The sequence below is a fragment of the Tripterygium wilfordii genome, chromosome 8, assembly GCF_013401445.1.
Source record: "Tripterygium wilfordii isolate XIE 37 chromosome 8, ASM1340144v1, whole genome shotgun sequence".
Classification (NCBI taxonomy): domain Eukaryota; kingdom Viridiplantae; phylum Streptophyta; class Magnoliopsida; order Celastrales; family Celastraceae; genus Tripterygium; species Tripterygium wilfordii.
In genome coordinates, this window is record NC_052239.1 from 10,238,057 (window position 1) to 10,254,357 (window position 16,301).

The window sequence follows — 16,301 nt, forward strand, 5'->3', positions numbered from 1 at the left end:
GTAGCACGGCCTAGAAGTAGAGGTGGTGTAATATGGGCCTGGCTGTGCTGTGTTTGGTGGGTTGGAAATCCCAGCCCAGCCCGTGAAGGAAGATGGGTCGGGCCATTCTGGGCTCACATGCGTCCGATCCATTTGACACCTCTACGCACAGCACACATCTTTACAATTGCATAGCCAGCATAGCCAACCCTAACCATTTTGATGCTAAAAGCGACACGGTATAATGAAACCTGTGGAAGAGGAGAAGGAAATTGGGCTGAGCTGATTTTTTGAGTACACATGAAAAAAATTTAAAAAAATTGTGGTGCTCTGAGTCAGTCTCACATCCAAATCCCTAGCTTTGACTGCTATGGTTAAGGCTGGTCCGGCCTTTTTAGGGATAGTTCTGCAGAATCTCATATAAGCCACACACTTGCATGACCGAGCGATGCGTGACTATGGTGGGTAATGTCCACCTAGTTCTACTTCGAGTTACCGGAAATGCATTCATGGCAGCCCAACTGCCTATTCGACATTACAAAATATTAACTAAATACACCTGTAATAGAAGCACAAATGCAATTGTCCTGTTTTCCATGGTGCAATATCAGAATTCTCAAGGACAAAATGCTTCGACAAAGCCGAAATGGCGAAATCAATGAAGCATCTACAAAAGATGATCATATTTTCTATCCCTAATCGGTGTTCATATGGCATGCGAAAGATCTTGAGAGACGAGTAGAGTTAGCCATACATTCCACCACGCTTTCACTTTGTAAATTGAAAAACAGCTTCAGGCACTAAACACAGAGAACTGCATGATTCTTGAAGAAGATGAACTATTCACATGTTATGCAAGGAAAATGGTATGAATACTCAACTCCATCGGACAAGCCCGCTAGTGGTCAAACTGAAATTTGGTAAAAATATGTAGATAATATAATGTTCTCGCCAGTGGCCATCACTTGCATCTCCTTCCTGCCCAGAAGAAGCAAAGCATCAAACTTCAATTATGGGAATATTGCTTAAAGAGAGGATAATTATTTTAAAAACTAGTTTATAAGAGAGCTAATATTATCTAGTGAATGTAGGGAAAATAAGTCTACACAAAGAGTTAAATTTAAGATATGCACCATGGAGGGTGAATACGAATCAAGTTTCCAACTTCAAGGTCGACATTACTACAAACTCTTGGATGAAAAACAACTGTCTTATTTTCTCCATTCGTGATTGCATTGGAGCTCTCTTGCTCCTGGCAGCCCTGCAGCAATGGACAGAAACGAATAGCCTGTATGAGGATTCTCAGACATGCACCTTAGAAGCACGTGTAAAATTGTTGATGGCGGTGACCAAACTACATTTTCATTCCTTAATGCAATAGGAAAGGAGAGGCAAAGTTGGAAGATGATTTAGATGCTACCATATGTGAAACCTCAACTCATGCATTTATAATAACAGGGTTGAATATGAAGGAGGGGGCTTCAGGAACCCCCGACCCATGGAATGCGGGGGGTTTGTATCTAATAACTACATAAAGCTAAGAATGTACGTGGAAAGAACCAAAGACCTTGCCTTTGCAGCTATTGCTCACAGCTCCTCACTGACTAAGAATGGCATCAATACAAAATTTTTGACGAGAGTATCTCGGAAATCTCTCAAGTTATCGTATCTTGTATCAAAAGAACAAAATCCACCTTAAACTTATTCTTGATTTTAAACATACCTCTATATTCTTGGCAAGAAAGCAGCGGCAAACTATCAACTTTGCATCTAGGTATCTTGATAAGATTTTTACATCGATGCAGTTTGGTTCATCTGAAAAGGAAAAGGAATAATTAAATAAGAAAGCAGATGCTCATGATGAGCAACGGCCTTAAAGAAATAACACTAATTCATTGTATCTTCTTTATATATTGTGTTCTTATATCAGATTCCAAAACCCAACATAGTTTTAGGTCCTAAATCAACAGTTAAACAGTGAAGGGCTTACTATTTAAGCAACACTCCACTTGTGACTTTAAAAAATCGGCATCTTGATCCTTCTCACTTTGGATGACCTGCTGCAACTTCCCAAATAATCCAATACTGCATGATATGGCAGCAAACAACCAATCATTCAGATATCTATAGATCACTTAATCTCTTACATATGGTGTGCCAAAAAAGAGAAAACTGTATGGCCACCATATACCCTGATGTTTTAGGAGCTACGAAAAGGGCCCCTTCACAACTAAAAGAGGCAGCACCTAAAGCTTGGTGAAATCGATCTGTCATGGTTTGTCCTTTCATCTCCAAGACATCAAACTTCAAATGTTGATTGGCCTGTGTAGCGCGTAATGTCAGGTTGATAACTTAATAAGAGTGAACAATAAAAAAAGAAAGAACAACCAAGTAATACCTCATTATCACTTGATGATCCACTGCTGAGAGGCTCAGGTTGGTCTTCACTATCAATGATTCGATTCTTGAATGACAATAAACTTCTCTTTTCAACAAGCTGTATCCTTCCTCCTCTTGTTCTGCTATACTGCACCAACAACTGGATTAAACTGGGAAAGGAGACAAGTTAGAAGAAAGAAAGGTATATAAGTTATATATGAGGGCCAACCATTTTAGAATTTCCTCTAACTAGAACAGCATTATCCTGAAGTCCATGCAAAAGATCAGTCATTGAATGCTCCATACAACCATGTGCAAGAGTTTCTGATTCAGTTGACGTATTTTCCAAATGGTTTGCCCCTTTTTCAGGAACGTCTTCAGGATGCTCATCAATTGGGCTGTCTGCAGTACCTTGTTCAATGTTCTCCGATCTTTCAGGCACTTCATGAAGATCAAATGACATGTCATTCTCATCTTTTATAGAAGGCAAAGAGTTTCCATCATTCATTGAGTGGAAATGGAAAGAAAATCTGGGTTTGGCTTTTCTTCTGACGCCTGCAGACCATAAAGAACAAGATATTCATAGTTGAAGAAGAACAAACTTCATATTGCCCCTCAGGCGAAGAGCAAAATCTCAACTCCAAAGGCAAAAGTATTTCAGATGAAACTTCAATATTATAAGCACGTATATCCATACCTCATCCGTTCTAAGATTCACAAATATTCACTCAGAAATTCACAAGTACTTCAAATTTTATGGCCTCGTTTTCACAGATGCTTTCTTTGTATAGTTTGGTTAAAGTCAAGAGCTCACTTTGCACTCCCTTGTCTTACAGTTACTGATCTTTCCCTTGTTTCTTCTTTATAACCAATATTATTTAGCACAAGCTTCGACATTGGATGAAATAGGCGAACTAGGCATTAGTGATTGCAGTTGGATCCATAGAAGCCATAGAAAATAAGTATGAGAAGATGCTCTAAAGGGCTCAGCACATCATAAACTCTTATCATTGACAGTAACGAACACACAAGTAAATTATTAATAGAAAAGGTAACAAGCAGCCATTGAAGGATGAAAGAGAACCTTTAGAAGGTCTTTTTGCTGTGTAGGACGGTGCACAATAAGCATTGTCATTCAAATGGATTAGTGCCTCAGCTTCTTTACTTGCAGCAGCCCACGTGCATGACCTATCTTGCAATTCACTTCTAGAGCTACAAAGATTGACTTCATTGATTTTCTCACTGGCTGAATACTTTGGAAATGTATTGTTCTATAACCAGGAAACAACATTACAAGAAAGCCTTTATGTTCATCATACAAAAAAAAAAAAAAAACCCGAACAATAGTGTACCTCATCATGTGAAATTACTTCTTCAGCTGAGTTGCACATAGCAGCATCTTTTTTTGAATAGCCGATAAAGTTACTCTCGTCAGGGAAGTCAGGCATTTCAAGCTCATCTTCAACAGGGAAACTCTTTTGCTCCTAAATATGACAACATTGTTATACATCATTCCTTAACATACAAAACGATTAAAAATTGAAACCATAACGCGGATCAACTTACACATGCCTCATGGGACAAATTGCTTAAAGTCCTCAAGTTCAATCCATGATCACCTGTAGCAGTAAATACAATTAGTGACAGGTTTTTTTCCCCACGATAGACATCCAAAGCAGAAGTAAAAACAGCATTAAGCAAGTGCTTCACCATACCTCTCAGTTTCAGAAGTCGTGATTGAAGCTGAAATCCTTCATAGTCAGACTGCATTTAAGAAGAAATTCCCCATTAGTTGTTGCAGATCTAATACGCATAAAAAATGCAGTTCAACTGTGAGAAACTGACGGGACGAACCGCTCCAGCGGAGGAGCAGCCCGCTGTGTCGGCATGAACACCTAAGGACACACAATTGTCGAGCGAATCACAATCGAACTCTTCCTCTGTCAAATTATGAACAGAAATTCAAACATTAAACTCGCGAATTATAGTCTTAAAACTACAAAATACAAAATGAGAAGCTGCATATATCATCGCAGTTACCGGAAATGCTCTGATCAGAATCGTGATTTAGCTACAAAAGAAGGAATCCAGACATTAACATCATAAATGTAAGAAAATTAGAAAATGAAACAACGAGAGGATTAGGGTTTGATGTTCACCACACTAGTTTGCCGCCACATCCCCGTTAACCAAGCAGGCAAGCACCAGCAATTGATCGATTTCAAATTGTTGCCAAGTGCGTGTTTGGTCAGGCGGAGATGCTGTGAGTTCCGCTGGCGTCGAACGCCTTACCAAACACATAAATCTCCCAATGGGGGCTTATTTTAAGCGGAAACGTACGCATATCTCGTTTAAGGTTAAAAAAAAGAAAACTTTTTTCACTCTCACACTCTTCCCTTCTCTCTCTACACCTTCACCTCCGAGCTGGCTAATATCCACATACATCGACCTTCGTCAGGGCTTAGGTTGGTTCAATCGAGCTTCCCGCGTGATCGATCGCCATCTTCTGACCCGATCTTTGCTCCACATAGCGATTGTAAGTTTCGATTTTCTTCATATTTTCTTCAGATATTGTTCAGATTCTCTTCGGTTGGATTTGAGTCATCTTTTATCTCATACGGGACATCTATGTACCTGGTATCCCATAACCGTTGTCTGATACAACCTCAGCAATTGATTTCCTCAGCTTAGTCTATGGTTGAGCTGGTTTTGCTTGAAATATAGTTAATGTTAGACAGATAAACGAAACTTTGATGTTTGGATGATGGTTGGTATGTATCTGTGAGACAGATTGCACTTAATTTTGTTCAGTGCATTTTGCTTGTGTAACTGGATGCTTAAGGTGTGTTACTTGTTGAGAATGATATTCTGTTGTGATTTGCATGTTTGATGATCTGTAGCTGTGTTTTATTCTTTGGCATATGCATATTGTTAATGTTCTGTGTTTATAGATGTCCCGAAAAGGAAAAGATAAAGTTGGCTCTAGTGTTGTTTGTTTATATGTATGTGGTTCTAAATTTTTGTCTCTCATTAGTGTATTATCCAGTGCACTTATATAAGGTATTTAATAAATTAACTTTGCAGGAGAACAAGGAGTATGCAAAGTTTTGCAAACATGGGTTCAAATTCAAAGAAGAACTTGAGTTTTGTTTTGCAGGTACTTATGCTACTGGTGCATATCGAATGACATCTTCAAGTGGTGTGATACCTCCTCAAAATACAACAATGGGGCAGGAAAATCAGAACTATATGGATGCAGATGGTTTGCATACGTGGTTTGATGATGATGCCTATGTGCCCGAGCCACCCTTGAAGGACCTAAACCTTGATAACAGCCCAGTAAGAGTGGTGGATGCAATGCATGATGAGGTTTTCTCTACAGCTACTTCCCCACCAAAAGTTCAGCAAGTGACTCCATCACATACAAGTGGTACTTTGGGGAAAAGGTCATCTCAGATGAGTAGTAGTAGGATTCCCAAGAAGCGAGCTACTAACAAGGCGGATGATATAATGGTTGAGCTGGTACAAGCTGTTCAAAGCGTGGCTGGGAAATTAAATGCACCTTCACATGGGTCTAGTATGGGAGATGGTGGATGGCAAAGCCAGAATGAAATCGCTTTTGGAATTCTGAAGAAAATGAGACATGATATGCACATGAGTACAGAGTTGTTCTTATTTGCAGTGGATCTGTTACGGGACAGCTTTAACAACGTATTCTTTATCACATGTGATGATGAACTGCGATTGCCATTTATAGAGAGGAAGTACGCTCAATATCAGCAAGGGACAAACATGGGCGGTTTGTGAATTCTGAATCTTGCATGAACAGTTTATTTGTAGTTTAAATTCTGGGTTGACATGCATATTTGGCACAAGTTTTTGTTATTTATTATGGCTTCACACAGAAATATGATGTCCTATGTTCATGTATTGCATCTGGATGATGTTTTCTGTTTATTATGGATAGTGCACATTATGGATGATGTATTATGTTTATGGTGGAATGAAATTTATGTAATGTTTTGGGTATATTAGTTTATTCGTACATATGTGAAATGTAGTTGAATCATGTTTTCGTATACTTAAATGGATGTATTTTGACGTTTATTTGTTAATTGTGATCAGGACTGGAATCTATTAACGTGGATGGTGATGATGATAGACAAGCAGAACGTGAATGGGTAGGGCGGTTTGTAGTCATTGTGAGTGCAACAGTAGCTGCCATGTACTATTACAGACGGCGTGGATCATATATTGATAGGGTTTCATGTAGGACTTCAGCTTTACAGGGTTCTAATTGGATAGCAGAAATTTTGAGAGGACACCCAGCTAGATGTTCTCAACTTTTCAGGATGAAGAAAGAAATTTTCAGAGAGCTATGCATAGTGCTAAGGGACAATTATATGTTACCTACAACGAACGATATTGGAATACCGGAAATGGTTGCTATGTTCCTCTTCACTCTGGGGCAAGGTGCTGGTAATAGACTATTGCAAGAATGCTTTCAGCATACAGGCGAAACCATTAGCCGGCTTTTCAGGCAGGTTTTGCATAGTGTCTACCTAATGTCAATGGACCTTATAAAACCGAGGGAGAACCAATTTGATACAGTACCGGCTAGGATTAGGAATGACCCCAAGTATAGTCCATTTAGGAACTGTATTGGTGCTATTGATGGTACTCATATTCCAGCTATTATCCCCAAGGATGAGAGAGGTCGGTTCATAGGGAGGAAAGGATTCACTACACAAAATGTGATGGCTGCGTGCGACTTTGACATGTTGTACATTTTTGTCTTGGCTGGGTGGGAGGGATCTGCACACGATGCACGTGTATTTCAGGATGCAATTACAGATGAATCGTTACACTTTCCACATCCACCTCCCGGTAAGTGGTAGATTTATAATCACTTGTCCGACAAATTCGATATAGATTAAATCTGTTTAAAGTAACCATTATTTATTATTAAGATTTGTTATTGTTGTAGGAAAGTATTATCTAGTCGATGCGGGATATCCTAATAGGATCGGTTATCTTGCCCCATATAAAGGTGAAAGACATCATTCATCTCAATTTCAAAATGGACGCCAAGCATCGGGACCTCATGAGGTATTCAACCATGCACACTCATCTCTTCGAAATGTGATAGAAAGAACTTTTGAGGTGACAAAGAATAGGTGGCCGATACTGAGAAATATGCGTTCCTATCCGTTCCCGATTCAAGTACAAATTGTGATAGCGTGCATGGGGCTTCACAATTTTATTCGATTAAGGGTGACAGATGATGAGGAGTTCATAGACATGGACGAAGAACCAAGTAGTTCTGAAGAAGGTCCTAGTGGCGATGTTGTTGTAGGGGATTCGGATTTGCGTGATGACCATACAATGACGCGTGTTCGGGATATTATTGCAAACAAACTTTTCCGTAAAAGGAAGCGTCATTGAGATTGTAGGAATATGTAAACCATATTTAAGTGTTAAGTATTTGTTGTTGTGAGATTGTAATTTAATACTCACTATTTATTTAATGTATGCGTATTTGGAAAACATAAATTACATTACTATTAAATTAATAATTATAAATTATTTTTACATTTGACAAATTAGACAAATTAATTTAACATAGAGATTATATATTTATTAATTTAAACTGCATCTGAAATTTCAGTTGTTAATTGAAAAATGAAATTCATTATAACATAATTCAAAAGCATTTTAGCTAGTGTTAGGTTTTTAGTGCACTAAACACCTTATAACATTTTTCATAGTTTTAAGTTTAACTTTTTTTTCACAGTTTTTTTGTTAGTATTGAAAATCAATTTAATCACTCTGATAAACATAACAATGGTATCTTCCTATATTTTTTTAGTAATCAAGAACAAGCCATACAAAATTGTTTTTTAGACATTCCATATGGATCTAAATTCAGACCGTCCGATTCGCAGGACATAAATTTTCCACCTAAACGAAGTAATTTGGAACCATAAGGATATTGTTTTCAATGATAATCAAACTCAAGACCTCCCGAATCCATACGCTTTAGTCTTAGAGATATTTACCAACTAGGTCATCACGCAAGTGAATACAACATTCTATATACCTTCACTATAACGAAAAAATAAGCCTAATCCTTCACGACAACTACCATCCAGTAACGTTGTGCTTGACGTGGACATAAATCTTGATGCCATAACTGAGCTTCCACTGATATCCTCACCATGTAATTGAGCCAAGCGAGTTGAGTTGGAACAATGATAAGTAGAAAAGATGAGGGAGAAATTAAACAGACATTGCAAAAGAAGGCACATGACTCTCCAAAGGGCTCAACCTTTGATATAGACAATTTTATTATATCAGTCAGTATAGTAATATGAACATCCTTCGCAGAAAACTAAAATGTTGCCATCAGTAAACCCTTCACAACTTTCAAATGTATTGATTTCTTCCCAAGCCGTTCGCCACGTAGTCCAACCCTAGAGAGAAGCTCTGTTTCTATGTGAGCCGGTGAGGAGATAACAAGATTGAAGCTTGCCTGCAGCGACAGGGCCAAAATGGAGGATCAGAATAGTTAAAATCTAGAAATCAAAGCAGTCAAAATGGCGCAATAAGTATAGACAAGAATGAGGAGCTCACATCAAGAACCATTCAGCATCACATTTTCAGCCACTTTGGCTTTGCAGGCTTTTTCGCAGTAGGCTTACGCTCTTGAGCAACAGGGGGTGGAGCTTCTGTAACTGGTTCTGGCGCAGACTGTACAGGCTCCATCTGCTCATTGATCATTTCCAAACCTTTCAAAGAAATGACCTCTTCTTGGAGGAATGGACTCAAATTGCCAACTGTAGAATACTCATCTATATGTGACAGAGAAGAGAGGAAAAAAGGGATCATTTATCAGCAATAGCTTAATCACAACCCAAGATTCAAGGTCACTCCTATATTAATGTAACAAAAAGGAGGGAGAATGACATTTATTCCAAAGCTATTAGATAAACTCCACTCAGAATTGTCTTCGAAACACAATGAAGGGGGTTGATGGATGCAAGTCACACTGACTAAAGTATACAGAAACTGACAACTTATGCAGTAATTTTACCGATAAGTCACACTTTGCACATCATTTTTTTAGTAAAAAGAACTTTTTGCAATTTTTTTGAGTAAAAAGAATTTTATTGTAAGGCACCAAGCAGGTGCCTCCCAGGAAGTATAAGGATCAAGCATTCAATTAGTCCCACACAATTTAGCTTCGAAACTTGATCTGTTTCATCCTACCACATGCTTAAGTTCTCATCTATTACACTAACTAGGAAGTGTGATGATTAAGACAACTTACGCTCAAATGGGAAAGTTCAACGATAAGTATCTTAGTGTTTTGACACCTTCAAGCACATTATGCATGTACTAACCTGTCGGTAGATCATATGAAAAATACACAATTACACCAGGAATAAAGCCTGCATTGTAAAAATCCTGAGATAAGTCTCTTAATTGCTTCTTAGGAGGAGTAGTATCTGCAACACAAACACCCAATATGCCTTATTATTTCGTGAAAAACTAGTCCACAGGGAACTATTATTGTGGCAATGAAACTAAAACATTGAAATAACTATGAAATGACAGAAGATCCAGGAAATATAACGATATATGTGCATATGTCATATATACACATATGCAAACATATTTATTTATTTAAATATATGTATAGGGAGGGGGGGGGGGGAGAAAGAGATAGACTACAGAATATATATAAAACCTGAGCAGAAAAAAGTACTCCCTTACATAGGTAGAATGGCAGTTCTGGATGAGTAACCACATTCTTGAGAAGATCAACTAGACTCTGGATTGTTTCTGATGGATGAAATGTAACCTCCAATGTGTGATTATCAGGAAAGCGAACTCTAACAACAGCCTGTATGCATGAACAAATAAATTAGTTGAAACTCGTGAAAAGAAATTATATTTCAGACTACATGATGGGAAAACCTGTCAAATGACATGCCAAAAACTTAAAATAAAGAAACAAACGAATTTTCAACAAAGTTATATCAAAGACACGGCAACATAAACAACATTAAAATCTATTACCAACCTCAGTTATTCTTGCTCTCCAGGCTGCCTCTTCAGCTTCTCGAAGTTTCCGTGTCTTTAAAAACCTCTCTGTTCATAATCCAGCAGATAAATTATAAGATACATCAGCCATCTTGCTTTGTCAATGTATATGAGTTTCCCACATCAATCATTATGAGTGGTGGAAACATATGCAAGATGCCAAGACACAAGCATATCCATGCTAATGAGAGGAGAGATGATAGACCAAATAGAGTTCAGTAACCAAACCAAGATATGTGGATTGCAAGCAGTTTCTCTATTTTCGGAAAAGTAAAAGCTAAAGCAATATTTGGCATGTTTAAAAGGCGGCAGTTGAGAGCAGTTTGTAGTACGCTAAATAATTACAGCAACTATGTTCTTTTCAGAATAGTTACAGCACGTCAGCACCTTTGCTGAACGTTATAAAATCAACAGTTAGGAACATTTTTTGTACATTAAAATAAATAGAGAGTGATATCACTTAATATCGGTCATTTTCCTATTAGTATTAATAGGTAATTCATAAACTAAAACAGAGCTATCCAAGATGATATTTGTTTACCGTTTTCAACTTATGCTTCTTTAAAAAAGCGGCAGGTTTAGCTCCCAACTGAAAACAACATAGTTACTAAATTCATGGGGTCTTGTTGCTGTGATTATTCCTGGATCTTGGGTTCATCACATGCAAAGATCAGCAATAGAATTTCCTCTCTCGCTGCTGATACAATAGTTTGAAATAATACCTTCTTTTCTGGGTGCCATAACTCGATAGTAATCTTCTGCAGTTAACTCATAGTAGTCATCAGGCTCCTCTGTCAAAAATAATAAAGAAAAATAAAGAATTGATCAGGTGACTAACTAGATGACTTTTTTAGTAGGTGAAGGATTTGAAGTAGTTCATACCACCGTTGGTAACTTCAGTAGGTGATGTAGAAACTTCTGATGTTTCAAACACACGCAAATCCCGTCCAAACTTTTCTCTTACAGCAGCAAACTTGGCCTGATCACATTTTCACCCAATAAATAAATATCAAAAGAAGGCAGAGAATGCCAGCAACTATTGCATTTTAATTGGAAGATCTCCAATACAAAGGTTAAGCTAGATTTTTATTATGATAATTAGACGAGTTATAAGTTGCAATTGTCCACTTCAAAGTTGCAGATATTAACTAAAAATTAGATGGTCTAGGATAAAATGACTTCTGATGTTTCATTTACTGTTCTGTTATAAGACTTGTACAATGAGAGTTCAACTATCCTATTAAGTTTCACAACTGGAAAAATCAGGCACATGACATTTAGTAAGAAGAAAATAGAACAAGGGCAGGCTAGAATTAAGGCTTACACTAATAAGTTCTAGCCACTAACAAATTCAAAAATTATGCAAACACCCTTTTTAAGCAGTCCAATCTTGAGGAGACTCCAATGGTTGATCAGACATTATTAAATTAGGAATGCAGAACATTGAAATAAATATAGACCTATATACCATGGACATATAAAGCATATTTCAGTTTTTTTTGTTCATTTCTTTGTAAAGATTTGTAACTGAATTCCTGCGACTGCGAGGCAAGAAAACAACCACAAGGAATTCATACAATTACAGAAAACACATGAGCTCAATTACACTGATCTGGGGTAACAAATTAAACTCTTCGACGAGTTTCTAAATACCATCAACTACAACAAAAGTTCACCAATCACCATTCACAGGCGCTCAAGCTTTACACCCAATACATTATGCCCGTTGCCCGTGATTTCAGTTCACAATACAGTGACACCAGGTTATGCATTCTAATTCCAATACTAAATCAAGAAACGCACATACATCGAATAGAATCATCAGGAAGTAACAAAAATCTAACGAAATCGAGAGAATGTTCAGAACAAAACCCTAGATCAACCTAGATGACAAGATTGGAAAAGGAAACAATAAATACATGGTTGAGATGCTATAATATAAAGAATTGGAATATTTGAGTCAAATAAAAACCTTCGATAACTCAGCCTCCATGGGATCGATTGTACGGAGTCTCCTTCTCTTCAAGGTCAGTGGAGATGAAGTACCCGCAATCATCAGCGCATACAGAAAACAAATTGGTTTTTCTTCATCTGTGCTTTCTAGCAATTCCTTCCTTTACCTTGCAAGTCTTCACTGTTCAGTAGCACAACGAAAACCGAACGTGCGAAGACTTTACTTTATCGTGATTCGTCCAAACATTGGGCCGGGCCTGCCTCGACTCTTGAGCTTGGGCTCACTCTGCGAAAAGCACTGGTTCAGAAGGGTACTATGATAAATACCCACCACATGAGATAAGAGCCCAAATCTAACATTACAAGACAACAGTATGCACGAGGATTGGACCTAACTCTCTAGGAGTATGCACATACTCTTGCATGGCTAGGGTTGGATCATTTTGATCGTCGACTCACTTACCGCCCCAGACTTGTGAGTGAGAATTACGTAGCCATGCACGTCCTCGTGCATGGTTAGGCTGGATCATTTCGACCATCGACCCATTTACCTCCCCAGACATGTGAGTGAGAATCACATAGTGCATGGCTAATTTCGACTGTCGGCCCATTTACCGCCCCAGACTTGTGAGTAAGAATCACATATTGCATGGCTAAGCTATATCATTTCTACCGTCGACCTATTTACCGCCCCAGACCTGTGAGTGAGTGGATCAGAGCTTTCCAAGTTACTTGAACGACCATTTTTTCTTTTTACAACATTTTTTCTCTTTTCCAACCCGTCCAAAATGGATATGACCCACTATCTCCTAAGACAACTCGACAAAGAATGGGCTCTGGGGTAGGCCCACCTACAATAGTACCAACTCACGAGTCTGCCCATAGGCACGTGAGACTCTCAATGAAAGCATCAATGATAAATACCTGTCACACGGGATGAAGGTTTAAGTCTAGCATCACAAGTTTGGAGCTAGCTCTCTATTGAAAACTCATGTTGACAATAGGAGATTTGTTATCTCTTATAAACTAGACTTCTAACCCATCATTTTTCGATGTGGAATGCCCATCATATTGTCTCAACTTTGGGCATGCTTGATGCCTCCAACCATGTTGAGCCGCCCCTGAATTTATGTCAGAGAAGTGGTTGGCCAAGTATTTTCTGTTGTCGCAACCATGTTTGGTACTTCCATGGTCATTGGAGATGGTGTCCTGATTCCTTGCATCTCTTGTAATTATTAATTAGTAAAAAAATCCCTAATTCAACTACTTGTGGGGTATCTTTCTAATATTATGTGCTGGCTGGCATCACTAAAAACGACATTGTCTCCTTGTGACCTTTAAGAACAATTTATTGGAAAAGCTAGAACCACCTACTTTTCTGATATTTTATCAACAACTAAAATGACTTTAGTTTCAATTCTTTTTGAAGTTTTGTCTGCTGTGGGAGGGATCAAGGAAGCTACATCTATTCATTTCAATTCCTCAAACTAATATAAATTATATTGGATACCCCAATGGACCCACGTTAGATTAGAATCTTTCCCTTTTTTCCAGGTAATCCATGATTATATACATACATACATATATATGTGTGTGAGTGTGTGTATGTGTATGTTGAAAACCTTCTGTAAATAAGTCAGAAATTTGTGGATTAATTAAACAAGTAATGGTAGTGTAGAATGCTACAATGTCATCATAATTTGAGGTCATTTTGAACATTATATGCTGAAATCTATAAATTTTATGACATGTCATTAAATGGATTTTTGTTTTCTTTCCAATGACAAACATACCAAACACTTCTAATTTTCCTTGTAATTTCAGGAAGGATTAATTGTTTGAATTTCAGTAGCCACCCAACTTGGTGGTGTTGTCCTTGCCCATCGCAGGTTCCTATTACACTTCCTCATATAGCATTATCACAGAGAACCCAAAAAACACAATTGTTGATTAACAACAAGCACTACACATTACAAATAATATGCAGCGATAGAAGACGTGTATCAAAAAATCCACCTCAAACGCTATCAATATTGTTCGTTTTAATTTGAGCCTAAACATGCACGATTTTGTTCTTTTGGACCATTCATTTTTGGTACTTAAGTCTAGAAGGTCTTGGTTTTGTGAGGGGGAGTGAATCTTTGCTTATAAACCACTCGGTTAAGTTATGCTAATCCAATGTGGAATTTTTAATATTGACAACACCGATGTCAGTCACTTCACTGTTCGGTCAATCCAAATGTGCATGTGCTTCCCCTCTTGGGCTCAGTTATATATAGGCTTCTTCTTTCTCTGAGGAGCTTCCATTGTTGGGCTTAATTATGTAATTTTCAGGAAACGACCACATGAATCATGTAGTTTTTATATGGTAGAAGGAGTTGATATATTATGAACAGTGGTATACTCCAAGCTAGTCCTCGACCTCGATCGATCTTTTCTTAGTTGTTTATACTGTCATATCAGGTACAGTTGGCCTAATCTGCTCATACACATAAAACTTCTGATCAGACATGCACATTAAGATTTGGTCATGCTAGGTCGCCTATTGGACTTAAGTACCACGTACATATATATATATATATTTGTGTATGTATGTATGTACTTCCCAACTTATATGAGACATCATTTAAGTATGATTCGTGTTTATGAAATGTAACATTTATATATATATAAATACACACACACAGAGATTGTTCTGTTCATGAGATGTAAATAAAAAAGGCAGAGATGTTAATATTAGGGTTTATATTATCTTGTTACACACCCGGATGATGCAATTAAGAGGGTTTTCCTTGTCATCACAAAAACAAAACACTGAATGTCTGAATCCATATGAAAACACTGAACTAATTAACTCGCTAGTTTAGGATCCGTAAAATGTTTCACAAATAAAAGTGAAACGACCAGTTTCGATCAAAATAGACAAAATAAAAATTCATCCAAGTATTCAATTCTAGTAAATTTTTAACCCAAAATAGCCCATAATATTCAGCCTAACTGAAAATTTCCAGTACAAAACTTTATGAACAGCTGAAATCATCAGGAATTTCTCAACATCAATACCTAAAGAAAGCACAAACAGTACTAAAAATGACACCTTTGAAATAAAATCTAAAAGAAAACTTGACAATGAGTAAAATAGCCAAGTTCTCATGATCAGAATATGGAACACAAAAAAAAAATAGCCAAAAAAAGAAGTTTAAAATGTCTATGTCTCTCAATGAACCAATCAGCCAAAGTTCCATTGTTTCTTCAACTAATCTAAATTCTAAAGTGGTGATGCTTAATTCAGAAGTTTTGGCTGTTTATAAACCAATTCAAGACTTTCACAAACCGCAGGGATCGATGATACCAGTTTAAATGAAAGTCCTAAAAATTTCAATTAGTAAACGGATCAAGGAATCCAAAATTTTTTTGGCGACTCAAGTTAAAATTGGCAAAACAAAACCCTAAAAATTGAATACCAAAATCGATAATCGAATAAAACTCAAATCAAAAACATGTTTTTGACTTCTTATCCTACAAATCTCGTTAAATTGAAGTCAAAATAAAACCCTAATAGCTGCTAGCTAATCAGTAACAAACTAACTCAAAACTTCACAATCATGCAAATCGATGAAACCAGTGAAATAGCAGTTAGACAATCAATAAAAAAACTAACTCAAAACTCGACAATCATACAGATGATGAAATCAGGTGAAATAGCAGTTAGAAATCAATCACAAACTAACTCAAAACTCCACAACTATATGGATCGGTGAAACCCTGTGAAATGTCAGCTAGCCAATCAATAATAAACTAAATCAAAACTCCACAACTATACAAATCGATGAAACCAGGTGAAATGAAAACCCTAAAATTTGTTGATTGGTAAAAGGATCAAG

General features: G+C 37.3%; 3 protein-coding genes across 5 annotated transcripts; 1 reads left to right on the forward strand and 2 right to left on the reverse strand.

Annotated features, from left to right (window-relative positions):
- Nucleotides 1–524: 524 nt before the first annotated feature.
- LOC120003958 lies at nucleotides 525–4,613 on the reverse strand. 2 transcript variants are annotated; one of them, XM_038853129.1, is made up of 14 exons: nucleotides 4,518–4,613; nucleotides 4,399–4,429; nucleotides 4,213–4,298; nucleotides 4,074–4,122; nucleotides 3,931–3,977; nucleotides 3,711–3,842; nucleotides 3,443–3,629; nucleotides 2,588–2,913; nucleotides 2,378–2,506; nucleotides 2,171–2,301; nucleotides 1,970–2,064; nucleotides 1,703–1,794; nucleotides 1,113–1,240; nucleotides 525–957 (listed from the first exon to the last, which is right to left on the reverse strand). In XM_038853129.1, the coding sequence occupies exons 1-14, from the start codon at nucleotides 4,536–4,538 to the stop codon at nucleotides 885–887; spliced, it is 1,527 nt and encodes a 508-aa protein (XP_038709057.1). In that variant the 5' UTR covers nucleotides 4,539–4,613; the 3' UTR covers nucleotides 525–884. The 2 variants fall into 2 exon arrangements, with proteins under 2 accessions (XP_038709057.1, XP_038709056.1); XM_038853128.1 differs by having other exon boundaries at nucleotides 4,204–4,298.
- A 41-nt stretch (nucleotides 4,614–4,654) lies between these two features.
- LOC120003957 lies at nucleotides 4,655–7,941 on the forward strand. Of its 2 annotated transcripts, none has more exons than XM_038853125.1 (4): nucleotides 4,655–4,894; nucleotides 5,443–6,157; nucleotides 6,484–7,245; nucleotides 7,346–7,941. In XM_038853125.1, the coding sequence occupies exons 1-4, from the start codon at nucleotides 4,670–4,672 to the stop codon at nucleotides 7,801–7,803; spliced, it is 2,160 nt and encodes a 719-aa protein (XP_038709053.1). In that variant the 5' UTR covers nucleotides 4,655–4,669; the 3' UTR covers nucleotides 7,804–7,941. The 2 variants fall into 2 exon arrangements, with proteins under 2 accessions (XP_038709053.1, XP_038709054.1); XM_038853126.1 differs by having other exon boundaries at nucleotides 7,351–7,523.
- A 707-nt stretch (nucleotides 7,942–8,648) lies between these two features.
- Nucleotides 8,649–12,621, reverse strand: LOC120003499 (plant UBX domain-containing protein 1-like). Its single transcript, XM_038852505.1, has 8 exons — nucleotides 12,437–12,621; nucleotides 11,347–11,443; nucleotides 11,187–11,255; nucleotides 10,445–10,512; nucleotides 10,135–10,264; nucleotides 9,762–9,866; nucleotides 8,992–9,209; nucleotides 8,649–8,890 (listed from the first exon to the last, which is right to left on the reverse strand). The coding sequence occupies exons 1-7, from the start codon at nucleotides 12,518–12,520 to the stop codon at nucleotides 9,010–9,012; spliced, it is 753 nt and encodes a 250-aa protein (XP_038708433.1). The 5' UTR covers nucleotides 12,521–12,621; the 3' UTR covers nucleotides 8,649–8,890; nucleotides 8,992–9,009.
- Nucleotides 12,622–16,301: the final 3,680 nt, after the last annotated feature.

Bases quoted from the DNA above. Each gene is read 5' to 3' on its own strand.
- LOC120003958 (XM_038853128.1), bottom strand. From the start codon at position 4,538: ATGTGGCGGCAAACTAGTGTG. The intron at 4,299-4,398 runs GTAACTGCGATG...ATAATTTGACAG, and splicing joins TTCTGATCAGAGCATTTCCG to AGGAAGAGTTCGATTGTGAT. The intron at 958-1,112 runs GTGCATATCTTA...TCTTCTGGGCAG, and splicing joins ATTCGTATTCACCCTCCATG to GAAGGAGATGCAAGTGATGG.
- LOC120003499 (XM_038852505.1), bottom strand. From the start codon at position 12,520: ATGATTGCGGGTACTTCATCTCCACTGACCTTGAAGAGAAGGAGACTC. The intron at 10,513-11,186 runs GTATTATTTCAA...GATTATGAACAG, and splicing joins TATGGCACCCAGAAAAGAAG to AGAGGTTTTTAAAGACACGG. The intron at 9,867-10,134 runs GTAAGGGAGTAC...TTTGTGTTGCAG, and splicing joins AGAACTGCCATTCTACCTAT to ATACTACTCCTCCTAAGAAG.
- LOC120003957 (XM_038853125.1), top strand. From the start codon at position 4,670: ATGGGGGCTTATTTTAAGCGGAAACGTACGCATATCTCGTTTAAGGTT. The intron at 4,895-5,442 runs GTAAGTTTCGAT...TTAACTTTGCAG, and splicing joins CTTTGCTCCACATAGCGATT to GAGAACAAGGAGTATGCAAA. The intron at 7,246-7,345 runs GTAAGTGGTAGA...TTATTGTTGTAG, and splicing joins CTTTCCACATCCACCTCCCG to GAAAGTATTATCTAGTCGAT.